This window comes from Triturus cristatus, chromosome 4_1 (genome assembly GCF_964204655.1).
Source record: "Triturus cristatus chromosome 4_1, aTriCri1.1, whole genome shotgun sequence".
Classification (NCBI taxonomy): domain Eukaryota; kingdom Metazoa; phylum Chordata; class Amphibia; order Caudata; family Salamandridae; genus Triturus; species Triturus cristatus.
In genome coordinates this window covers 1,100,527,568-1,100,555,104 of record NC_140585.1, presented here as the reverse complement: position 1 = coordinate 1,100,555,104, position 27,537 = coordinate 1,100,527,568, and the positions used below count along the sequence as shown (strand labels likewise).

Sequence of the window (27,537 nt, the reverse complement as noted above, 5' to 3'; positions counted from 1 at the left end):
CCAGATTCCGTGAACTATATCAGGATAATCTCAGGATAAATTCCGAGGAGCAGCGAGGGTCCGGGGAGCCCTGTGCTCACGCGACCATCTTGGATGCGCGCTAGGCTCCTCCTCCACCCCTTCACTTTTTATCTTCTCTCCCTACGTGGATTGGGAAGGAGGGTGTTCCTGACCTTGCTCCACATCGGATTCAAGCTCCTTCGATTAAGCCCCTAGGATGTCTGGGTGGCCCACTGGTACGGAGCAACCTGTACCTTCAGTGCCGTATCACCAGTGCATCAGGATGGTAAGCTAGAGAGATCGCATCCTAATCACCCACACCCAGCAGTCTTGTGACTGGTCCTGAGCGCTTGTGTGTCAGTTCTACTCCTCCACAGCTGTCCCATATAGCCCCTGATCATGCTCAGATATGGCGAAGTCCACATCCACTATATTGGCCTTGCGGCACATCCTCAGGCCTTGGTGCATATTCGCTGTTCTTGCCTCATCTGGTTACATTTGGTGTGGCCTTTTCAATATTCAGGGCTCCGATCATGTAGTCTGAGAACCCCAATGCTTCTGTGTTCGCCAGTTGGTGATATGTGCTAGGTCGTACGATCAGGTACAGAGTACGATCAGGTACAGAGCAATGTGCTATTTGTGTATCCATCAGAATTTAATGATGGTGTCTGCCGCGCGGTGCAGGGATTTTCAGAAACTTCCATTTCTCAATGGGAGCTTGTACTGCGGGTGGTTTCCTCCCGCCGCACAAGCTCCCATTGAGATTTTGCAGTCTGATCGTAAATCGGTGTGCAGAGCAGCCCCCTATGGTTGGGCGGTTCTTCCATGGAAACAGTGTAGGTCGGAGGCAACTCCGACCGACATCGAAATCATGCCTTTAGTCAGAAAAGCTGCAGCACTGGTCTAAGCATAGGGTGAATTGATAGGTGGAAGATAACCTGCTTGAAGATATAATTTTATACAGTGGTTCTAAGGAGAGTATACTTGATGGAGGGTTGGAGTAAATCATTGAAGTCACATATTTGGTAACTGAAACAGAGGCACAAAATCTGCATTGTTGTGTCTCTCTGAACCCTTTGCTCAGCAATGTTTCTCGACTTTGCAGGCAGACATTAATCTGGTCCGTTGGTTGCACCAAATCACAGGTCAGCATTTTCTCTTTCGAACTGAAAGGAAAATTAAATTATATTTTTGGTAGCTAGTGTAGACCTACACTCTTGTCCAGCGTTATACTTTAATGTTGTCTTTTTTTTAGCCGGAACACTTTCATTGACCTCTGTTGAAAGTTCTGTATTCTTTTTATGCTCTTGAGAACACTTTGTTCCACCTTGGTTTCTGTTTCACTGACGATTGGCATCAGTGTTTTTAAAAACAGGTATGAGTGACGACATCTTTTGTCGAACGTTCACACACACATTTTGGTTGCAGTTTAGCTTGAATCATGAATGAACGTAAAGCTAGATAGTGTGATCAATAAAGCCTGTTCATTCATGGTATTCAGAAAGTTGTGGTAAGTTTAATCACTTCACTTCAGCCTACTTTGTAGACAGTGTGAAGTTGACAAAAAGTAAAATCCTAACAAACTAGATAATGCATTTGGAGATTACTGCAAAAGCAATATTAGGTCGGCATTTCACCTGGAAAAAATATTTTGAATCAGTTTCGCTAGTAGGTGCAGATGTGTAAAGTCGATAAAATAATCCGTTTCACTCCTCTTCTCTGGAAGAATTTTTATTCCGTACTCCAAATGAAATTTCACAGCATATAAGCAGAAGGTGGAGGATTATATTTCAAACTACTGTTTCAGAAATGCAAGAAAAATTAAAAGAAAAACGAAGGCCATCTTTTTCTGTTACTGTACACTATACAATTGTCAGAAGAAATCAATTGTTTAGTGACAGGCCGTGCGCGCTCCTTGCTCAAAACGGTGATGAAAAGCCAGTAGAACTCTGGAGCAAACCATGTAAAGAGCAAAGGAGATTTTCCAAAGCTTTTAATACAACTTGGACGCCCTTTGACTATAAATCAATTCTCAAATGCAACTGCAGTGTTGCTTTTTCATACAATGGCTCATGTTTTGAAAGTGTGTAATCTTATTAATATTGAGGGGCAAAGGTTGCGGAAAAATAAGTTTATTCACAAAGGAACATAATTCATTATCTTGTATGCAAAGAAGCAATTTCCAGGCATATCCAGAAGATCTAATTACACAAATGCAGTGCCTGACAAAATTACATTAGTTTACCCTGGATGATTTCCTACATATTAAAGTACTGATTCACACACGTTTGTCTGGTTTGATTCAGGTTTATTTTTTTTAGAGGGAGCTGGACGATTGTGTGCAATAATCACCTTTTCACTCGGAAAACACTTTAAGTATTATACTTTTTAATGCTTGCGTGGTAAATTTCCGACTATCTTAATTCCAGCAGTGGCTGCTCCACTAAGGCGGAGGAGCGTCGCCCCAATACTCACTGAGCAGTTAGAAAAGGAAAAATAAAATGATAATAACATAATGTTATCATTTTATTTTACTGTACTGGTTCAGTTGGTTGCGGGGCGGGGTTGGGCTGTTCAGAGCTGGGGAAGAGTGGTAGGCACTTTTTAAGTGCGCATGACAATTTAGCCGTCAAGTCTTGTGCCGGCCAAACAGTCATGCGCACTTAGCATGTTCTCCACCAGGCTGTATTGCATGTACCTGGTTTGTTTTCAATGGGCACTAGAATTATTCTTGTCTTTGGCACAGGAGGTAAAAGAGCAGGCATTGCCTAATAGTTTTTTTATGAACTGCTGGCAGGGGCACACTCTTTTATCCTATGGTATTATCCAACCTTTTCTGTTGAGGGGAAGTTGTTGGAGTGTGTGAAAAACTTTCTCTGCAACCCAGTTAACAATAGATCAAACTTTGGGTGGCCCTGAGACAGTATTCAAGATTGCTTTCATACAAAGTCTCTTAGGCCCAACACAGTGTTTTCAATTTTTATATTTCTTTCACAGGGCACCAATTGAGCAATATAAGGTAGAGTGTTATAGCAGTTTTTCTCAGGTCATTGAGACCATGATTGTCTGTCCATTGTGGGTGCAATCATTTGATGTTCCTACCCATGTCGTTTGCATACATCTGCTGGCTAAGTTGATAGGCTTCCTGGATGCAGGCTAGTAGAACCATATAGTCTTAAACCCAGATTAGTTATTAGAACAGTCTCTGTAGTATTGTATATATGATGGCAATGGTGCCACACCATTAATGGCCTAGCCTGACCTGCTGGGTGCGATTGTTCTTGAAGGATGTTAACCACATGAGTCGTCCCATGACTTCACCTGGCTTTGTGGGCAGAATAGCGGCAAATGGTGAAGAGGTTAGAAGAATTGGACATTTGCGCATACTTGTCCCTTGTCACTGGCTACTAGCAGTTGTTCTTTGCTATCTAAAAGCATTCTTCCAGTTTGTTGGGTAATATTGTAGATCCACATGGCAGGATATAATGTTGATCTAAAAATGTATGGAAGGTTGTCAGGTCACCAAGGTTAGTATGGTCTTTGCAGTGCTGGAGAGGCTGGACAAAGGGCGGTAGTTGGATAGATTTTCCGTATCTGCTGTTTGTTCAGGATTGGTATGATGGAAGCTGGTTTAAGTTTATTGATCTTTTTTGTCCAAGGATATAGTGATGTTTATGCTGATGGAGGTTGTCTGGAGCCATACGTAGATGAGTCTCTTGCTGAATATTTCAGTGGGTGGTATAAAGTATTGAAAATCTGAAAGAATTTCCCTCACCTCTGGTTCTGGAACTCAAAAAATCATAGAAGGTGTGGTTGTTAATGTGCTTCAGGTTATGTGAGGATCTTGCAATGTCTGCTCCAGTGGAAACAGTTTTGCTGTGGAGCAAGGACATTAAGTTGGCACATAGTTCTTGTGAAAAGTGGTTTTGGCATATACATACTTTGCTGATGAAAGTATGTTGTAGAATTTAAGGAGCGATTTTGAGGATTTGAAAAAAATAGAGTATCTGTCAAGTGGTCTTGTAAGTTTACCTTTTTCCCCCCGCACAGAGAAATGTGTACCCTTGGGAATGTTTCAAACAGAGGTTAGGGTAATCTGGACAATGAGGTTTCTTCCAGTGCCACATGGTTTTATGAAAGGGATGCTTTCCTCTTTGTTTGGGTGCATTAGGATTAGTGGATGAGCGATAAGCAATTTAGTTCTGTAAAACACTGAGTGAATTAAGATACTGATTACCTTTAAGCCTCTAAGTTAGTTTTAGCTGTCTAAAGCCTTGGTTGATGATCTTTGGGAGCCTATGGTTTACTTTCTTTCTTCAAGTTAGAAGGAATATTTGTATAGCAAAATTATTGAGCCAAAGTTGTCTCACTGTATATATTGCTAAGGTGGCAATAGCACCTGTGTAGTTATGATTAGGTTTGAACTTTCATAGGCAAGTTTGATGAATCTGCAGGAAACTTTCTTAAATAAAAGTTTCATCTGATTTTGGCTCAACTAGTTTTGTGCAGATCTGTCAAATGGGGTACCAAAAAAGGTGAGGCTAAAAAGAGGTGGCATACCCCATTTTAACTGTCTTAGGAACCTTTGATCTCTGCTAAACGGAAAAAACACAGCTGAAAAGAATTGCATGAAACTTGAAACACAAAGTAGATCTTTACTCAAGGAAGTGCCTTTGTTTGATGTAGTGCAAATCTGTTCAGTAAGCTTTGAGAAATTAGCAGCATAAGAGTATCTCAGGAGGGCCTGAAATTCATGTCTCGTGTCAATCAAATTAACCTGTGAATGGCAGCGGAACGTGGGTATGCAAACCCAAAACATCTAATTAACTTGCTGTAACTTGAAAAAAATTGTTGGGGGCCTCCGTTACAGGATGCAGGGATTCAGTTGAGTTCCAAGAGAGCATTGGTCAATTTCTAAATCTGTCAGTGATTTAGCAATCTCTGACTTTAAAGTTGTTTGCCTGGACAACCTTGATGTTTTGACTTTTTGTCTGTATGTTCTATTTCTCTAATGCTCTTTGGTTCTGTATTCTATGATAGCCTTTTCATTGCTTGGACAAAATAAGAGACCTTTGTTCAGGGGGTTGTGCTCTGCTAATGTGTATTCCTCTCTCGGAATGCTTCTGATTTTAACAAAAAGAAAATCTTTATTCTGGGTTGTACATAGTCAACCACTCATAAAACAGGTGACCTCTGAGGTCACCAAGGGTGCAGGACACCATTCAGGTCAAATATTGTCCATTCTGTTCTTCTCCGGTTTAATCGTCAACCATTTCAAAGTTAGTGAGTTCTGATACTCAGCCCACAACTAATGTTCTCTATTGCTAAATGAAAGAATCATGCTGAGCCTCATTGTTAGACTCTGCCTTTGGGTTGGAGGTTAATCTCATTGCTTATCAAGCTCATGATTGTCTAGCCAGTCTTTATTAATTTTTTTTTTTTACAGAGTTTTATATAGCGCGAACTTGACCCGAAGGTATCGAGTATCAGAGCATTTTACATAGCACCAGTTGCGTTACATGAGGACACACGGTTTTCTTTTTTTTGTTGGGCACGCCGAGACTAAGTGATTTGCCCAGAATCACAGGATGTTCAGCGTCGTTGCCGAGACTCGAACCCAGTTCCCCAGATTCAAGGACGACTACCCTAGCTGTTAGGCTAACTCCTCTCTTCTTTATTAACCAGTCCTGTACCTAAAATATTTTCACTCAGGCTCGAACTGTTGATAACCTGGATATTTACTCTAATATTGAACACGTTTTAGAGGTTATTGTGTGTGTGTAAAAGGGCATGTGGAATAATGCTCCTTGTAGTCGCTTACCTTCCAGGTTCACCTATATTCCAGCTCTTCTTGTCCAAAACCTCATGCTGTTTACCTCACAATCTATGGAATCACACAAATTACTCCTCATTCGACCTTTTTGGAGTCTGGGACGGTTTCTGCCTCAAAGCTTCATTGATTGCTGTCCTCTCATCCATTATTGTCTCTATCCTTTTAATCACGTTTGCTGTCAGTGGAGCCACAGAACCTATTAACAATCATTTCATTTCATTTTTCAATCTTTATTTCGACCATTTGGTCATAAAAGATACACATACATTAAAATCACAAAAATTCTGTCACATTTGATAAAACATCAGTGCGTGATTTAAAAATCCACTTCAAACATTATTAACAATGTTAAAAATAGAGCAATCTACAGACTACCCAGCATTTTTTTAAAGACGATTACGCGTATGCCATTCATTTGTAAAAAATTTGGCAAGCGCAAAAACGATTGGGCCGGAAACATCACATTTTAAAATCTTGTACATAGGTATATATTCCCTGCCACCCAAGTTCTTAATCAGAGGCAGCAGCCAGTACTTTCTGGCTGCCTTATATGCTGGGCAGAAAAAGATCACATGTAAGTCATTTTCCTCTTTGTCAGCGCAGAGGGGGCAATACTTAGTGGAAGGGACTTGCGACCAGGTGCTAGAAAAGGAGCGCAAATGCAATGTACCGTATCTCCACTGGAGAAATAACTTTCTAGTGAGTACGGGGTATATGGGATCAAAAGCCTTTTCAAGTGCATAGAGATCCTTATTTTGCAGGAATTTAGAAGAAAGGGACCCCTCTGTCTGGGTAGCTAAAGCCCTTACCCTTTTGTGTTCATGATACAGATTCGCCAAAAATCTCTTAGAGATTCTAGGTGCTGTATCTGCTGGTTTAGTCCACAGTTCGGGGAGCCCCAGATCTGTGCAGATTGACTGGATATTTTGGACCCAGGGGATACTGAGCGCCTTGGGGTGTTTTAATAGTTCGACCAGTTCCGCCCTATAGTCGGCGAGATCGTCGCTGCTCCAAAGCCTGCGCCAGAAGGCAATGGGTCTTAGACTTATCTCGTCGGCGAGAGGCCGTAGCCCTAGATCAAGCCTCAAAGGGAGAAGTGGGGTGCTGGAAGGAAGTGCGGTAATTTGTCTTAACAATCAGTTCCTCTAAGTAGCTCATGGAGCATTCAATTTTCCTGACAAAATACTGTTTTGGGAATTGTTATAAGTGTCTTCCCTCCCCGATCATGAAATAAACTATGGTTAACCATTCCCTTTGTGGGTGAGCAGTTTTTTGACTTTTTTCCCTTCTTTTTATTGGTCCCTTCCTTTTTTTGATATTATGTAAATGTTCTGTGGGTAGGTTGCCTTGTTTCTTTTTATTTTTATGAGATCCCTCAGTCATTGGTTGCTGGCTATTTTAAATATGTGTTTTACTCGCTGTGATGTAGACAAGAAGGGGAGGGGAGAGCACTTTACTCCTTTCTTTTAGTTCATTGTTACTACCCGAAAGACTAACTCATGGTGCCCCATAACATGGACCACACATGTTATACCTGACGGGAAGAGCAGCTATGCCTCCGTTTTTTTTTTTTTGTCCTCATTCATAAATAAGTAACTTTGAGAGGTATAGGCTCTGGATTAGTCTTGGAGGGCGGAGGGAGGAGGGGTTGATCGCTTGGGGGGGGGGGGGGAAGGGGGTCCCAGCCGTCTCCAGATCTCATTTAGATTCCAAACCTCATAAAGACCTGGCGGACTGAGGAGGTTTGCCAATCTGTGGATACCCCTCCTCGCTACCAGGGTTTTACTTATTTCTTAATCATTTGACCATTGATAATAGATTCCAAAAAGCTTGATTAATTTTTAACTATCCAATCCTCCCAGGCCACCCATATAGGTGCTCTTTTTTTGGAGGAGCCGGATCGATCTAATGTGTTGGCTCTGTTAATGGATTTGACCCATTCGGAAAAGTCTGGTGATACGGGGATACCCATTTTAAACAGATTTCCTGTCTTACCAGTAACACTAAAACAAATAACAATTGAGCATGTTGCTTTATTAGTTTCACATGAGCCCCCCCCCCCCCACAGGGCAAAATCCCGAAGATGACCAAGGCCAGACTTACATTGATTTCGATCCCCAAGATCTCTGAGATGGCCTTACCAATATCTTGCCAGAAGACCTGGAGCTGTGGACACTGCCGAAACATATGTACATCATCTGCATCCCTCACTGAACACTTTGGGCAAAGTTTGCCTTTTCCGCCTCCCAGCTTTAATAATCTTTTTGGGATCCAATATATTCTGTGAACTGTAAATATATGGTTTCTTTTAAGAGGAGCATCTTTGACAACTGACCATAGCGTGAGCATAGATACTTGCCATAGGTGTGTTAGGTCGATCATCGGCAGGTCGTTCCTCCAGGACTCCTCCGGTGGTGCTAAAGTAACATTCTCACCCTTTAATAGCATGCAGTACCACTTGGAGACTTCCTTATGTTGATATAGAGGCCCCTGTAGATTATTTTCCAACTCTTTGTTGCTTTCACTATCTTTACCTAGACGGCGGGCTCAGCTGGAAAGCTGGTAAAACTTGAACTTGGATAGATTTTGGTTCGTAGCCGTGTTTAATGTCTCCCATAGAACAATTTTATTGCCCTGCAATAGTTGCCCCCATTTATTTATTCTCTCTTCGGGTAGTGTGGCTGCCAGTTTTTCATGCAGGCATGATGGGGTCCCTGGGGAGTTCTAAGTAGGTGCACTAAAGCTATATTAGAGTATCCTCAGAATCCTTCTAGTCTGGTACCAAATCTCCCTAGCTGCTCTTAAAATCTTTAATTTGACTTTTTTGAAAAAGTTTGGGTGACCGAATTTAATAAGGAACCTGTCACCACCATAAGGTCGATTTTTTTATCAAAGCTTGTAAATAAGGGGAAAGCAAGCCAAGTTAAACAAAAGTGATCTTATGTTTTTTAACTGGAAAGTCCAGGCGTATAGGCGGAAATCAGGGCCTGCGATACCACGCTCGGGTTTTGATCTTTGAAGTTTTCTCCAGGCGATCCTCACCCCCGTACAGGACCAAATAAAGCTTGTAATTTCTCCCTGTAATACCTTTATGGTTTCAAATCAAAATATGGCAGGATTGTTTAAAAAAAAAAAGGGGTGAATTTTGGTAGAATTGACATTTTTACCAAGCTTGATCGGCCTATCATTGAAATTGTAAGAGACCCCCAGAACCTTAGTAGCGCCTTTGTCTCTCTCATTTTATTATCAAAGTTGACTTGTACCATCTTAGCTAGATCCTGTGTAACCTGTATTCCAAGATAACTTATCTCTTGCTTTTGAAGGGGGTTATTTAATTGAGTGTTCCAAGACATGATCTCGGTTTTTTGTTGGTTAATTTGGTAACCAGAAACCTCCCTGAAATCTGTTAAAATTTGCTCTAGAACTGGAAGGGAGCGGGAGAAATCTTGTTTTCAAGTCGTCAGCGTTTAGTGGCATCTTTTTCACCCATCCGTTCCACTCGAATGGCAGGATGTTCACGTTTGCCCTAATTTTACTCTCTAAAGGTTCGAAATATAGATCGAAGAGTAGGGGAGATAATGGGCACCCCTGTCTTGTCCCCCGCTCAGTCTTGATTGACTTGGTAAGGGATTCATTAATAAGTATCCTAGCAGTAGGCTTCTTATACATGGCGCTGATGGCTTTAGTGAATTGCTCACCAAAACCAAATTTCTGAATCATTTGTGATAATAAAGGGCAAGCTTACTCTGTTGAAAGCCTTTGCAGCATTAAACGTGAGGGCAGACAGAGGAAGATTATACAGGGTTGCAACATCAACTGCACCTTCTGATCTTCTTGGACCTGAGAGCCGATTACTCGCTCCAACCTTGCTGCTAAAATTTGCGCATAGATTTTATAATCACACCTATGCAATGAGATTGGTTTGTAGCACTCGAATTTGGGCTCGACAAGTGTTTGGAGAATAAATCACCCAATAACTTCACCATAATGGGCAAGAGTTTATGAGAGAGAACTTTATAAAATTCATTTGGTATTCCATCTAGCCCTGTGGCGTTACCTCTATTGAGTTTTTTAATTGCTGCCTTAACCTCCTCTAAGGTAATGCCCTGATTAAGCGACGGTACAAGATCGTTATCAAGCAGAGTTACATCTTCCCCATTAATAAAGTCTATTCATTGTGTCTCCGACACTGAGAGCTCATTGGTGTACAGCTCCTCAAAAAAACTCGTAAATGCCAATTCTATTACAGTGTTCTCCGAACTATACAACCTAGTATCTTTAGAAACTATTTCCTCACGCTATCAGTTCTTGATTTCCAGGCAAGAAGCTTCTCACACCCCTCCCCATATTCATGGTGAGCTAACTTGCTCGCCTTCCACTATTTCCTTACTACACCATCTAGATAATCTGCTATCGCCTGTCGTGCCCAATTAATTTTCATTTTCATTTTTAACCTAGCCCTGTTCCTTTCGGTGCAGATCACTCTCTCTGGGCCCTCAGAATGTCAGCTTCCTTTTGATTTATCTTACCTCTTTTCTCCTCATGTATTTTTGCTGCAAGACTTATGACCCTCACCCTGATAAATGTGTTGTAGGCATCCCATATTATATAACTCTGGGCTGAAGAATTATTAGCCTCAAAGAATTACTGCGTATCACTTTTAAGCTGGGCGATTACTACTGGATCAAGCAACAGAGTTCTGTCAAATGTCCACCTGCTCGGGGCTAAACCCTTTCCTAGTTGTAAGTCTACGTGGTCAGACAGATGTTCGGGGATATGTTCCACCTTCTTAACTCTGCCAACCCATCTAGAATCAACCAAAAAGGAATCAATCCTGGAAGCATGCCCAAGCCTTCTATTTTGAAAGGTGAAATTTTGATTACCACTTACGCTCTTGGACTGGGTAAATAAAATTCCTTTACCGGGACTTAATTTGATACAGAAACATAATAAAATAGCTCAGTAAAATGAGAGGCAGAATCCGTGATATTAGAGGTTCGGAATGGGCTTTATTCCAATGATCGATTATAATCGGTTGCTCCAAGTTCCATCACCACGGGGGTTCAGGAAGTGAAGTACATACTTTATTGACAAGAAGTAACTTTTATAGTACATACATTACAATGAAGCGAATGCAGTAGGCGTAACAATTGATAAGGAAATTGACGATTTACCTGCGTAACCGAAAATGGGTGTAATAAGGAGTAAAAAGGAACGTAATTGGTTATGATGTCACACATAGGTGGATCTATAAGATAATACTTGGCATAGATGCGCGCGCAGCAGCATGACGTGTAATTGACGTGTAACTAGGGGGTGAAGGGGACTTGACATTTAGCTCTACATGTGGAGACAAAAGGTCTGGGGGGTCAAGTCAACCTAATCCCAAATCATATCTAACATCCTATGTTTAAAGAACTATGTTATCCACAAAAGAAGGACTCTCGGACAAGATCTATTCTATACTGACTGTGCGTGCGTGTACAAGCGTCTAAGTGTCTACACTGAATGCGAGGGGGTAGGAATATTCCCTGGTAACAGGGCTATGAATTACTTGCATGAGGACAGAGAGGCCGAGCCTTTGCTCAGTAGCTGGAAGAATGTTTACTTAAGCTGCTAGACAGGAATGCATCGGCTAAGGAGTGAAGCAGATAATTCGAAGGTGAAATACAGTTCTTGGCAGAGAATAGGCTGATGTCAGGCTTCGTGAGCCGCGCAGAGAATGAGACAAAGTTCATGGTCACAGATGCAGGCTCAGACTCGAGTTTTCAGAGGCAGAAGGCAAGAGGAGTTTGATGACAGAATCAGGGCCTACTTGCCTGGACTGTAAAATGGCATAAGTGAACCATACAAAGCCGGTGGCCTTTCATATTTAGGAATGGAATATCCGGCCTATTCATGGCGGATCTGACAGAGGACATGTTGACGGTGGACGCACATGTATTTGCGTCTTCATAACTGGAACTGGAGGGAACATACATGTACTTGTGACATGCACATAGAACCGTTGGGGTCCAAGATAGGGGACATAACTGACCAGAAAAATCCATATTTCCACATTCCCTCCTTGTCCCCTACTTGCCCGTTAAGAGATATCAATCTTCATCAATCCATTGATCTGTTCATATAGCATCATTTGTTCTTCTTTCTTCTTCCGTGACGAATGAAATCTTGATGGTGGAATACACGATGTGGTACACAGACCACAGATCGCTGGTCCACATTGTAGACATAGACAGCAACTGAATAGTATGAGAAGGCCAATACCTAGGAAGGATAAAACTCTCCATCCCCAGGCTGATATCACACTCCAAAACCAACTGGACCAAGTCCAAGTGCCTGGGTTCTGGTGTATCTGGTTTACAATCTTATGAAGGCGAGTGATGGCTTTATATACAGATGGCGAATTTTCTGGTATGAATACGCAGCAGCTTGATCCGATGACCCTACAAGCTCCGCCCCTATCAGCCAGGATGACGTCAAGGACAAGACGATTTTGAAGCACAACAATCCGCATAGCAGACTGCTCTTCTGTTAAATTGCCTAAGGCGGAAATAGTCTCATTCACTACTGCTTCAAGTGTTCTAGTTAATCTACGTATCAGCTTGCTATTAGTAACAGTACCTATATAGGGAAAGATGCCTTTATTAAAATCTACATACTTGTCCCATGCCGTCTCAGTGTAATCGACAATGGGGAGATCTCTCCGCTCTCTGTTGTGTACTAAATGAATATTTCTGTAATAATCAGGAGGAGCTAGGAAAACAGGTGGCAAAAGGAATGCAATGTAGCAGGTACCATCCCAATCTAGAGGTAGACGCATATATGCAGTCTGACCACATATAAAGTAGGAGTGGCGATAAGCTCTAAATGAAGATTTGCCTTGATCACTGAATTCTACTATAGTAGTGCATTTACTATGGCCCATATGTATGGAACCAACTTTTCTTACACACAATTCACCCTTCGCTGGGAATACTGACATGGTGGGTAAGACTAGTTCAACTTCGGATACGACATTTAGAATCATGAGATTAGGTGTAAAATTACCTAATCCATATACTTCATTTTCTAGATCAGTTCCTGTTCTTTTGGGGCGACCCTCCTTGTCAGGGTAGCAGACCTTGAGTAAAACTAGGTTCAGGTTTCCCCATACCCAATGATCTTGGTAAACTGCTGTATCTGAGTCTATGGAATTGATTAAACTAAACCATGCTCCACAGGAGCCATTATGTGTAAATGGATGTGGAAAGAAAGGCAGGACTCCTTCATAATTCTGATAGGGAGGGAGTCGGCCACACACCCAACAATTGGTGGCATTACTAGTCTGATGGGAATGATGTAACATACTAATGAAAGTGTTATTGCGCAGCGCAAGTCTATAAGACATTTCATGCGGAGGTAAGTCACTAAAAGAATGTTCAGCAGTAATATTATAAACATGTCTAGAAATAGGGTAATATATGTGCAACAATATACTTGCAGTAATTATTAAAAGACTCAAGAAAAACAAAATTAATAATGTCACTATGCAGTGGCTACGCAGTGATTTACAATACGCCTGTCGTTTCAACATTTTCCGGGTATTTTTTCTACTCAGGTCCAAGGGATACATGTCAGAGACAATTCAACCGCTTCACCTTGGAGAGGACTTAAACAATCAAATTGCTCGACTTGTTGGGCCTAAGCTTTAGTTTATAATGTTCAGAGTTATTCTGGTCAACAAAAGTAAGTTTTGAGTCAATGGGTGAAGACACACGAGGTGGGGTATTCACATCGGCTGGTAGTCCATGAAATTTCTTGATATGACTTGAATGAATCCAGCCTTTCCTGCCCTCGATCTTCACGGCTGTTCTTGTGGTCAGCAGGACCAACTTGGGAGACTTCCACCTGGGCTCCAGCTGAGTCTTTCGGTCGAAATTCCTCACAAGTATGAGGTCCCCCGGAACTACGTCATGGGGTTTCACCTCAGTGTTGTCGGGAAAAGCTGCAGCTACCTGTGAACGACAAGATTGTAGTGCAGACATCAAGGAAGCCAAGTAATCTGTCAGCATATTACAGTCAATATCAGTTATTTTGCGTGGTATAGGCGTCCCCCACATATTTGGTGGTCTGCCGAAGATCACCTCATACGGGGATAGCCCTGTTCGAGAGTGTGCTACCATTCTCATGTAAAAGAGTGCAACGGGTAACGCTACTACCCAGTCGACACCTTTCTCTCTGCATATTTTGGACAATCTGATTTTCAGTATCTGGTTATGTCTTTCTACGAGACCTGCTGCCTCGGGGTGTCGGACACAGTGGAATTTCCACTGATAACCTAACAGAAGTGAAACGTGTTTCATTAATTCGGATGAGAACGGCTGGCCGTTATCTGAGTGAACAACACGTGGTAAACCGTATCGTGGGAAGAATTCTCGAACCAACTGTTTGGCAGTAGTCGGGGCAGTGTAATCTGAAACCGGGTATGCCTCTGTCCAACGGGACAGAGCGCAGACAACTACGAGTACATATTTGAATCCTCGACATCGTTCCATCTGGATATAGTCCATCTGGAGTACTTCAAAAGGGTGATTAGGAGGATGAAATCCACCCTGTTCTACGGGAACGCTTTTTCCTGGGTTAAACTGACAACAGATCATACAGGTACGGACCTTTTGTTTGGCTGCTGCTCGTAAATGTTTATTGAACCAAATGTGTTGAATGCTGTCTAGCATAGCTTTTTCTCCTAGATGTGCTGGACTATGTATAGTGTTAATTATAACTTGGACCATTGAATCAGGAAGGAACCATACAGACTTTTCCTTCATCATCCATCCTTGGTCCGTTTGGATCCCTCCTAATTCAGTCCATTTCTTTATTTCGTCTGGTGTAGCATGTGACTGTATGTCAATTACGTCAAGAGTAGGATCTTTAACTGTCATACAATGTGTCGGTGTCGGGACTATTGTCTTTGTCATGTCGGGGGTTTGAGTTTGAGCAGTCTGTTTAGCTGTTCTGTCGGCTAGATCATTGCCTTGGGAAATGATATCAGTAACCTTCGTATGAGCCTTACATTTCATAATTGATATTGCAGTGGGTAGATGTATTGCATCTAATAAGGCATGAATGAGGGGTCCGTGCTGAATGTGGGCACCGTGGGAAGTTAAATAACCTCTCTCTCGCCACAGCACGCCGAAGTCATGTACAACTCCGAATGCATAACGTGAGTCAGTGTATATGTTGACTTTTTTATTCGTGGCTTGAATACAGGCTTGTGTCAGAGCGATAAGCTCTGCGGCTTGAGCTGACAAGGTATTTATACGATTAGTTTCAATGACTTCAGTATCTGTTGTGACTGCGTAAGCGGCCACTAACTCTCCTGTACTTGTTCTCATACATGAACCATCTACATACAATGTCAGGTCTGGATCTGACAATGGGACATCGGTTAAGTCTTGTCTGGGTTTTGTTGTTATCGTAATAACTTCAATACAGTCATGAGCTAGTGGGTCTGTTCCGGTTACTGGCAAAAGTGTAGCAGGATTCAATGTGTTACAGCGTCTGATTTCTATATGTGGCTGAAACAATGTAAGTTCGTATCCTGTAAGTCGCGCTATAGTCAAGTGTTGTGTTTGCGTTCTATTTACAAGAACCTCTACTGCGTGTGGTACTTGAACTGTCAATGGATGTCCTAACACTATGGCATCGCTTTGTCTGATTGCTAAAGCTGTCGCTGCTACTGATTTTAGGCATGCAGGCAAAGCCTGAGCTACGGGATCTAATGTACTAGAAAAATAAGCACATGGTTTGTGTGCTCCTGCTTGTTCCTGTGTGAGTACTGACAAGGCAGTACCTTCGCGTTCTGTAACAAAGAGTGTAAACTGTTTTCTGTAACATGGCGTTGCTAAAACAGGTGCTTGACATAAAGCTTTCTTTAGGCTTTCAAAAGCTTGTGTATGTTCCTGAATCCAAGGGAGAACAGTCGATGTGGCTGCCTCCTGTGTTGTCAAGTGAATGAGTGGTTGTGCTAGAAATGCATACTGAGGGATCCACTGCCTGCAATATGACGTGAGGCCTATGAAAGCTCGTACTTCCTTTTGTGTCTTGGGTATTGGCATGTTAGCTATTAACTGAATGCGGTCGGGTGTAAGCTACCTTCCCTCCTTGGACAGCGAGTGTCCAAGATAAATAACTCGCTGGACACAGAATTGCAGCTTAGAAGGGGACACCTTGTGCCCCTTTTCGGCTAGAAATTGTAAAACTGTCAGTGATGCTTTTTCACATTCCGGTTCGCTTCTCGCGGTGATCAGCAGATCATCGACATATTGAAGCAAGGCAGTGTTAACTGGCATGTGGATACTGTCAAGTTCTCGTTTCAGTGCTTGGCTATAGATGCTGGGGCTTTCTGTAAATCCTTGAGGTGCGCGTGAGAATTTAAAGCTACGCCCATTTAAACTAAATCCGAACAAATATTGGCTTTCCGGATCTATTGGGACGCTGAAAAAGGCTTTCTTGAGATCAATCACAGTAAAGAATGTCGCTTCGGAATCAATAGCTGTCAGTAATGACGAGATATCTGGGACCACAGGAAATTGTGGCACAATGCATTTGTTTAACTCGCGCAGATCAATAACCAATCGATATACTGGCGGGGCCGTAGGATCTGTTCGTTTAAGAATCGGAATTATCGGTGAATTACATACATTGGAGTCTGTTTCCACAACTACTCCTTGGGCAATGAGCTCGTCAATGATTTGTAGTAAAGCCACTACAGCATCTGGTGGTAACTTGTATTGTCGCATTCGTGGTAGCACCACTCCTGCCTTTAATGTGACTCGATATGGTGTAATATTCATGCAACCAACATCAGTAGGGCCTTGTGCCCATAGATGTGTAGGTAAAGTCTGCAGTCGGGGATCCATGTCTCTAGACACATAGTGACCTTTAAAATCACGTAAAAACAACCTTACTCCTTCCGGAGAACAACATATTATGGCTCCTAGGGCTTTCAGCGTTTTTATTCCTAACAAGTTTTCTGGACATGATTTAGTAAGCAATAAATCTGTAGTTCGGGTCAGAGGTCCTATCCTAAGTGGAAGAGGCTGTGATACTTCATTAACAATAGGTTTTCCTGAAAAACCAAGGGAAATATTCTGAGAGCCTGAGAGGGGTGCCCCTGGAACTTCACTACGTTTTATAGTTGTTCGACTTGCCCCTGTATCGAGTAAAAATTTTCTATCTTGGCCTAATAATTCACTATGTACATAAGGTCCTTCTTGATCTACAGGAATCTCGATAAGGGGTAAGTCAACTTCCCTCTCTAGGCTAGTTCATGCGTAACGCTGATACTCAGGATATTCATACTGTGCGGTCTGATACATTTGTCGTGTTGTTGTCTGTGTGGCAGCAACAGGCAACGGTGGTGCAGCTGGCACAAACTGTATTGGCTGTTGTGCGGCTGGCATGGCCTGTGCATGCTGCAGAGCTCCTTGTTCATTTTGATCTTGTCTGAGTGGCCGTGATCTTTCTTGTGTTTTACCTATGGCGATATTATATTTTAAAACTGGACAATCGTGTACGTAATGACCTGGCTTTTTACAATAATTGCATGTCCCTTTTACAGGTCCTGCTGAATCGGAATGTGTCATACCCTTTTTATGTCCTTCAGCTGGAACTGTCTGGGAAACTAGCATTTTCATTTTCGTGTCTTTCATGCGTCTGTGTTCATGTTCTTGTTCCTCTCTAATTCTATTGTGATGATACTGTAACATTTGTAACATTTGTGATGGAGTGTTACCTTGCCAGGTACTCTCGAATTTTAATACTCTATTCTTTACTGGGGGCAGGGCATTTTCTACTAATTTTGTTACAAACAGATGCGGGTATGATTCGCTACTTGCTTTTATGCCACTATTTATACCAAAACATTTTTCGAATCGGGCATAGTAATCACTAGTGTCTTCATCTTGCTTCTGTTTACAGGCTGAAATTGTACCCCAATCTTCCTTTTTCGTAGTTAATAAACGTGGCAGTACCTGTACTAATAAACCTGGTAATGCTTTAGTTTTATCCCCAAGTCCTGCTCCTGCAGTTTGGGCCTTTTCTTCCGCTTCTAACACTGACCATTCTATCTTTTGGTCTCCTACCTCCCACTCTTTTTCCTTGAGTTTCTCATAAATGCCAGCAGGCATCAATACCTTTAATATTGTCATAATGTCGGGATAGGTATACTCTCCCATGAGTAACATGTCTTTAATTTCTCGGTGAAAACCCGCTGGATCTTTGTCATGACTGGGTACCACTTTCTTCATTTGTAACAATTCTATTTTTGATATGGGCGTATATACAAATACGCGCCTAAACTCGTTGTCCTCGCCTTTTATTGGGTGCACTTCTCGTAAGGGATTCTGTCTATCCATGTGATACGTGGTTCTTTCCTTGACGGGCAATGAGACATGCTCTGAGCATACAAAAAGAATATACTGCTTTCTTGATTCTAGAATTTCTTTAATTAATTTAGTACCTGCACCTCTCCATTTATTCATAAGCAATTCAGTCAATATGTCAGGTAAGGGACCAGGGTCCGAATGCTGACTCCGATATAGTATAATGAGTTGTTGAATCATATAAATCCCAGCTAACCTCTGTTCATCTGGGGTGAGATTTAAAAATGTGCGTACTACTGTATCATCACTATATTTTCCGGGACTGTCCACCCAATGGACAGCTGCCCTGGCTAAATCTTGTTCATCCATAGAATCGAGAAAATGATAACCCCTTCGTTCTCGGAGTAGTTTGTCGGCGGTTTGGAACGAATGCTCGTTAGACCTTATATTAATTATAGGTATTTGGAAATTCTTGTTATTATCTGGACATATCGGACGTATTGAGTCAGTATGACATCTAGTCTGATTTCTATTACAAGATCTTCCTCTACCTACATAGGCTATGGTGTCCGACTGTCCCGCGGGCAGTCCTGACCCTTCTTCCTCGCTTTGTTCGAACTCGTCTACCTCTAATCTTTCTTCGTGTAGGCGTTCTATCTCCTTACGGATCTTTCGGCACATGGCTATTATACAATTTTGCCTATCATGTCTCCCTTCTGATATATTCTGGCTCCATCTTGTAAGAATTTGCATTGCTTCCGGGTCTACCCCCGGTCGGTCTTGATTTCTGATCACACAGTTTATGAGGAAACGTAACAGTTCCCCCTGTATCTCTACTTTCTGGTATTCCATAGCTCTGTTAATACATTCTGGATCTCGCCCTGTTTGGACAAAATGATATATTTTATCTAGATGCGCAGTCATTCCTGGTAACTTCCCTAAATACACTGCGGCTCGTCTGATACGCAATGATGCCAGGGTCATTTCGTCCTCTTTACCGGGCACCGGGTCATATCTACAATCTATAAGAAGTTCCTTAAGCGTACGGGCACTTATGAGTTTGGGTGTACGTGAATGTACTGACTCTTGAAAAGTACGTTTATTTATTCTGGGTGGCGTAGAAAAATATTGGTAGCACCTCCCGTGGCCCCATCTGGGGTGTCGGGTGTGAAAGGATTCGTCGAACGTGACACAGCAACTATAGGTGTGGTCACAGCTATAGAAGTAGCTGTAGGAACAGATGCAGAAACAGATGTGCTTGCCGGAACTTGTGACTCGATTTGTTGCTGTAGGGATACGGGTGCTGGATCTTGGCGTTGGACCTCCCTGGTATGCGGTCTATGTGGGGCGGAATTAGCATACTCGGGAGCTGCGTCATCTAAATATGAGGAAAGAAAAACATCTTCTGCGGTTCTAGGATGCCCCTTAGGGTGTACCTTAATTGGGAATAATGGGGGTGGCAAGTCTTTCGGTATCTCTGGAGTAGCCTTAGGTAATCCTTCGGCTAGAAGGGGATACATACCATTCATAAGGGCATTTCTTTGTCTATCTACTTGTTCTGTTTTCACTCGGATACCTTCCTCAATTAATAGATTTTCTCGAACTTTATTTGAACTTTCTTTACTCTTCTCTTCCTGTCGGAGTGCTTTTTCTGTGCGTCTATGAGATTCTTTACGCCATAACTCAACGGCGTCTTTCTGTGACTGTCTGACTTTCCTTTTCCATAACTCTTCCTCGACTTTCATGATGCACTCTGCATCCCAGGTCCCCGCTGCGGGCCACCTCTGACTTTCTGGTAATCCCTTGGTGTAGTCTACCCATAAATCAAGAAATAATATAGCGTCTAAGCCATGTTTGTGATACATGAAGTGCCCTGGAGTATCCCTAGGAGGAATAGGGACGGCTTCTTCGAGTACCCCTTTTCTAGTAGTGATCTGTCTTAATTTCGAAAAGAGCGGCATATTGACAACTGATCCGATACTTAATTTTGAACACACTTAATACAAAAGCACAATAATGAACAACCATTCATACCACAATATGCAGGACGTTTAACACATTAAACATTAAACATTAAACATTTTTTAACCTTTAAAATAAACAACAATGATGATCGTCTGCATAACTGATCACCAAGCATAATTCTTGACAATAACTAGATACTTCGGAATACTTGATATACTGTTAAACAGTACAGATACACTGCTAAAACAGTGCAGACCGGATTTGTGTACCCAAACCCGTCTTGACCGGCACAACCTATGTGCACGTCAGAAATGCCTCCCCAGTAATGGTACTCACCGGGTAGCTTCGGAAACGGAAGGCCTCGGTAACTTGAACTTGAACCGGACTGGACTCGACTCGACTCGTCGGAAACTGGGCTTGACTTCGAACTGGTGGGTCTCTGTATACCTCGGATCTTGCTCTCTCAGCTAGGCTCTGGTCGGGATACTTCGCACTTCTCACCGCCTCGTCTGGGTGTTGATCGCAGTCTCAGTCGCCCCCGATTGACCGGAGGGAGATACAGGAAATCCTGCTGGTACGCGTTATTGTCCGTCCAGCTGTGGCAGGAGACCGGGCCTGCAACTCACCGCCGGCGCGTGAGATGAGAAAGTGTCCCTGTTCGGGCGCCATCATGTGGTAAATAAAATTCCTTTACCGGGACTTAATTTGATACAGAAACATAATAAAATAGCTCAGTAAAATGAGAGGCAGAATCCGTGATATTAGAGGTTCGGAATGGGCTTTATTCCAATGATCGATTATAATCGGTTGCTCCAAGTTCCATCACCACGGGGGTTCAGGAAGTGAAGTACATACTTTATTGACAAGAAGTAACTTTTATAGTACATACATTACAATGAAGCGAATGCAGTAGGCGTAACAATTGATAAGGAAATTGATGATTTACCTGCGTAACCGAAAATGGGTGTAATAAGGAGTAAAAAGGAACGTAATTGGTTATGATGTCACACATAGGTGGATCTATAAGATAATACTTGGCATAGATGCGCGCGCAGCAGCATGACGTGTAATTGACGTGTAACTAGGGGGTGAAGGGGACTTGACATTTAGCTCTACATGTGGAGACAAAAGGTCTGGGGGGTCAAGTCAACCTAATCCCAAATCATATCTAACATCCTATGTTTAAAGAACTATGTTATCCACAAAAGAAGGACTCTCGGACAAGATCTATTCTATACTGACTGTGCGTGCGTGTACAAGCGTCTAAGTGTCTACACTGAATGCGAGGGGGTAGGAATATTCCCTGGTAACAGGGCTATGAATTACTTGCATGAGGACAGAGAGGCCGAGCCTTTGCTCAGTAGCTGGAAGAATGTTTACTTAAGCTGCTAGACAGGAATGCATCGGCTAAGGAGTGAAGCAGATAATTCGAAGGTGAAATACAGTTCTTGGCAGAGAATAGGCTGATGTCAGGCTTCGTGAGCCGCGCAGAGAATGAGACAAAGTTCATGGTCACAGATGCAGGCTCAGACTCGAGTTTTCAGAGGCAGAAGGCAAGAGGAGTTTGATGACAGAATCAGGGCCTACTTGCCTGGACTGTAAAATGGCATAAGTGAACCATACAAAGCCGGTGGCCTTTCATATTTAGGAATGGAATATCCGGCCTATTCATGGCGGATCTGACAGAGGACATGTTGACGGTGGACGCACATGTATTTGCGTCTTCATAACTGGAACTGGAGGGAACATACATGTACTTGTGACATGCACATAGAACCGTTGGGGTCCAAGATAGGGGACATAACTGACCAGAAAAATCCATATTTCCACACACCCCATATATCTGTTAGCCTTCCATCGTAGTCTTCATAAACGTTCTCATTTTAGGTGAACTAGTGAATTTCTCTTTAGTAGATTTATCAAGACTTGGATTAAGAAAAACATTAAAATCCCCTCCCAAAATTATTGGAACTTGGAGCTACAAACGCTGATTGAATAGGGCGCTCAAGGGTGGATATCATCCGTATTTGGCCCATAATATCATGCAAGGGCACACCAAACATTCTGTATTTAAATATTAGCAATGATCCAGTGCCCTCCAACATCTACCTTCTACTCCCCCAAAGTAGCTTTAATAGTTTAATAAGAATGGCCACGCCCTCTGTACAACATTGGCCACGCCCTCTGTACAACATGATTTAATTAGTATGGATTGACTCTGCTGTCCAATTCTGCTTAGCCAGGATGGCTTTCCATTCATCCTGCGTTAAATGTGTCTCTTGTAACATTATAATATCATAGTTAGCCTGTTTCAAGTATTGTAAGATTCTCCTCCTTCTGCTGGCTACCCTCCCTAAACCTACGCTGGGTATGTTGTACTGTTACCCAGTCGAGCCCGTAGCTTCTTCCTGCGTTTTGTCTTTAAATCTTCTGCTGTGCCCTCATCTGTTCTACCTCCTTTAGGATCCTTAAGTTGTACATCTTGTTGTTCTACATAACTTTCAATAAGGCTGGGAATGGTACGTGAGTGGTAGCTCCTAATGATTTAAACTCTGGAATAAGTTTCCCCATTGTCTGTCTAGTGTGATCTTGGAGATATCAGAGTGAACCCTAAATGACCACTCTGCCTTCGTAAAGCTACCTGCTTTTAGGGCTTCAGATAGGATTCGTTCTTTTAAAGAATAAGACTTGAAATTAATCCGGATTTTTCTTGGATTCTTCCTATTTAGATTTTGTTTTAAAAGGGTCTTGATGAATCCTCTGAATGTCTCCCTTAAGCTCCATAATGTTGATAGAGGGGATAAATTCCTTAAGTAACCTTATGGCAAAGCCCTTAATGTTATCCCCTTTTAGGCCCTCTGGGACATTAAGTACTCTGATGTTATTGCGCCTAGCATTATTTTCTAATGACTCTCTATTTTGTCCAGCATTCCCTTTTCACTGATTTTTAGCACTTGGATTTTAGCAGGGTTGACCTCCACTTTCGTACGCAGGGACTCTAAAGAGGATTCCATTGTAGAGATTCTGTCAATTAAGTACGACATTCTTGCTTCTAAAGTCTTGCAAACCTCTTGGTTTTTAACTTGATTTCTCTCAGATATAGCAAACTTTTTTCTAATTTCTGTGGTTGAAGTATCGAACATCTTAGCCAGGCAGGGCTGGTTTTCACTACCTTCATCTGTCCTGGAAGTAGTTATTGAAGCTGGTGGGTAATTATCTTGTGACCCCTCCCTCGATCAGGTCATCTTCCCTGTCTCCCAGCACCTGAAATCTGTTAGCAGTTTCGAGGTCCGAAAAAGGGGCCTCAGCCCCCTGTCCAACTGGCTCCATACTGATTACACCTGCCCCCTTGTCAGATTTATCAAGAACGGGGGGAGAGACCTTTATGGGAGACCCCATAGCCTGTGTCTTGGCCTGAACCTTAAAAAAGGTTCTTAGTGAGTGGGTTATCGTAAATCATACTTTTTTTAATTATTGGGTGAACTGGAAGATGTAGGATCTTTTGCAGGGGCCGGGGCTGATGTCGGGACGGCTATGATATTGGTGCTTGCTGTGCTCGACCCTCCTGAATTCTTACCTCCTTGTCTACACACAATTTGCTCCAAAATGCGGGCCTGCGTAGGTGGGAAGGCTGACTGTATCGGGTCGGTGCGGGGGCACCCAGCAGGAGCTGACCCTGCTCGGGATGCCCCGAAAGGAGATTTGCGATGCTGCGTGCCAGCCGCGGTGGAACCCTGTGGCAGCCCGCAGCCACCCCAACTCGCAGGGAGGCACATAGGCGTGGGGCAGGCACCGGACCCAGCCAGCATCCGCGGAGAGCGATGACCCGCCAAGCTGCCCGAGCCTCCTCCCGCACCTCTGCGGGCACCTTGGCGGCGAACAACAAAGAAGAGGAGCCAGTAGACGCAGCAAAGAGCCGGACGAGCGCGGCAGCAACGAAAGGGCGCTGGAAACACCTTTCACATGCGACGCCGTTGGAAAGCCACAGACTTGCACCTGGTGAGTCTAGCCAGGTGGCATACTCCCCTCCGGTCTGTGAGGTTTGGGACTCCAGCACATGCCCCAGTAGTTGCTGCCCTGTTGTCATCATACAACACCAGGGCATGATGCATTTTCATGTCTCTGCCTCTTCCTCCACCTCCATGCGTTATCACAACCAGTTCTCCCATTTGCTGAGGGGGGGGGGGGGGGGGACAGCTTGTACAGCTGGCCATCCTTGTAGTACCCTTGTTCATGGCAGCAAAGCCTCTGTTGGGAAAAAGTGGACTTTAAAAGTCTCTGAAAACATAGGCTCCAATTGAGTAGTTGACAAAAGGCTATAAGCCACACCAGAGATTGGGCCAGTTCCCTGTGATAGTTTTTATTATTTGGAAGGAAAATGATTTACTCAAAAAACTGAAACTATTATACCAAAAGGGGATTAGAGTTAGACCAGGTCAGTCCTTCGTACTGAGGGACATTATTGGTGGACTGGAACGTGCAATCTTTTGAGTTAACTTTAATTTCCAAAGCTTAAGCTGTTTGTTTATGTTTTTTTTTTTTTTAAGTATTTGCTGCTCTCAGTAGGGCATTCAGCTCATCACTTAATGCGAGCTTTTAACTTGCCCAGCTTTTGCATCTTGCTGTTAAAGTAGCATATTTTTTTTTGATGTAGTATTTATTTAGCAAAATTGTTATTTCATTGTTAATGCTGACAAAATAAAATATTTTGTTTTTTTAAATAGCATTTTTGATTACCATTAAAAGCAATTACAATGTATATATTAATTTCATATTTTTCATCTTCCTTGTTTGAGTGTATACATGATTGTACGTGCTTATTCTGCAGAATTCGACCACAACTTGCCAAAGAGAAGATTGAAGGATGTCATATTTGTACGTTTGTCACACGTGGGGAACCTCAAGTAATGCTTGGAAAAGATAAGGCTTTTACGTTTGACCATGTCTTTGATATCGAGTCTCAGCAAGAAGAAATTTTCCAGCAGTGCACTGAAAAATTAATTGACGGCTGCATCGAAGGCTACAATGCAACTGTTTTTGCTTATGGACAGGTAAATCATTGCACCTTTACTTGAACTAAAGAAGGAAACTTAAGTTACAATGTCTATTGCCTACATGATGGTTAAAGTATTAGGTTATAAAGATAACACAATTGCTTTATTACAGCATCAAGAATACTGTGTTCACCTTCTATATATATTGCATTGAATATATCTTATAAAACCGGACCTATTTTATCTAAGATTTGAGTGTAGATCTCAACTGGAAGGCCATCTGGCCCAGCTGCCTTCCTGCATTGCACCCTAATCTCCTCCTCCGTAATCTCAGCCTCCAATCTCAGTCGCGTCAGCTCCGTCCTCTTCAGCCAAGCCTCTATACACTTTCCTGGGTTGCATAACCTCTCTATAAAAGCTACTCATAAATCTCCGGGCTTCTCCACTAATATCTGCGTTTGTGTTCAACAACACCCCTGATTCTTCACTGGTCAGATTCCGCTTTGAATTTTTGGTCTTATCAGTTTTAGCTTTCCAAGCCAAAAGCGAGCTACACCTTTCACCATATGAAAAAGGCTGAAGCTTACTCACTTTCCACTTATCCAATAATCTTTTATCCAACTGCCCTTGATATTCTGCCGGTAGCCTCTCCAATTCTCTACCAAGTACGGAAACTCTACCTGATCCCTCCATCGATGCCTTCTGAAGATCACATTCTCTGGCCGTGATCTCTTTAATTCGCTCTTCATCTTGCTACCTCATCGCTCGCCTCTTACCTACCATTATGGAACTTATTATTGCCCTTAAATATGCTTTAAAAGCATCCCAGACTATTTGTAATTTTGCAGAGCCTCTATTCAAGAGAAAAAAATCAGCTGTCTTATCCACTAAATTAAGTACCACCCCTTCATCTAATAGAATAGTCCTATCTAAAGTCCACCTATTCTGTCCCGTTTTTTGATAGTGTCTTAAGGACAGGACCACTGCAGAGTGGTCTGAAAGAACCGCGGGGGCATGTTTTACCGCTTCCACCTCTGCATACAATTCCTGATCCACCAAGACATTGTTGATGCAGAAGTGATGCCCAGACTTTTTACTGTAGAAGGTAAAATCCCTTGCTCCCCCGTCTTACTGCGCCAAATATCAATCATGTTAAATTCAGCCATCATATTTTTCAATCTAGCTGATGTTCTAGGAGGCATAGCATATTTGACTTTTGATGTTCTGTCTAATTCCTTATTTAGGACTATATCAAACTCCCCTTCGAGTATAATCGGGCCGTAATCTCCAAAAGCATTATCCAACTTCATTAGGGCTTCTGGAGCGTTACTGTTTGGACCATAATATGTAGCACACGCTACTGGTATACCCTGAATCATTACATTCGCCATTAATCATCTGCCAGAGAGGTTTTACAAGCCTTATTCTTGAGTTGTTTCTAATGATTAAAGCTACTCCTCTAGTACTGCCTCTCTGGTCTGGACACACTACCTCCTGGACCCAACCTAGCTTGCTAAAACATAACCCACACTCCTTCCGTTCCAGATGGGTCTCCTGAAGCAGTATCATTTGCGCCTCACTATTCTTGAGGTAGTCTGTCACCCGGGCCAACTTCTTGCTAGACCTCAGACCATTGACATTCCAGGAAAAAAATTGAACAATATTTAACTTATTCATATCTCCACACTCTGCCCCCTATTAGCTCCTTCTGCATAGACTCCTGTTTAAACCTCCCTTCATGATAGAACCCCAAGACGACTATAACCATACAAAAGTATAGCAAAAAGAGGACCAATTTTTTATTTTTTCAGCATGCTCCCACCACCATGTGAACCCCACCACCCACTCTCCCCGGGAAACCCCCTTTTCTATTCCTGGGTGACAGTCTGCACTTCGGGACCCCCCTCCCGAAGAGGGATATTTACTTGTGCGGTTAAAGACAAAAGAATAGAAGAAAGCCTAACTACACATAATGAACTTATTTTGATGCACCTACACTATTTCACCTCTTTTAGGACCCTTACAGAACCCTACAAGCCTGAACTAGAAGCTGATCCCTCCATCTGAACCAAAAGAGTGTCCATCTCGTCTGGATTACTAATATTGTGCATCTTATTGCGCCACATTATTTTTAACATCACTGAAAACTTAATCTGGACCTGGGCGCTTTTACTCCAGAAGTCATTCATCCTTGTGCCCAGTTCCCATTGTCTCTGTGCAGTTCTCTTGCCTATGTCCGATCTCACTTGGTAACTGAAGTCTCCATATTTCAGGGATCGTTCCTTCAGAGCATGTCCCAACACCAGCTCTTTGACTGCATATGTAACAAAATTGATCAAAATTTGTCTGGGAGTCTTCCTTGCAGGATTTAACTTAA

At 42.6% G+C, this 27,537-nt stretch overlaps 1 protein-coding gene across 8 annotated transcripts in view; it reads left to right on the top strand.

The window, feature by feature from the left end:
- The window catches only part of KIF21A (kinesin family member 21A), a 719,281-nt gene that overhangs the window by 120,782 nt on the left and 570,962 nt on the right, over positions 1-27,537 (top strand). For all 8 annotated transcript variants that reach the window (XM_085654100.1, XM_085654097.1, XM_085654095.1 and 5 more), the window contains exon 2: positions 24,995-25,217. In XM_085654100.1, the coding sequence (XP_085510226.1) occupies positions 24,995-25,217 (223 nt within the window). The remainder of the gene's footprint in view (positions 1-24,994; positions 25,218-27,537) is intronic.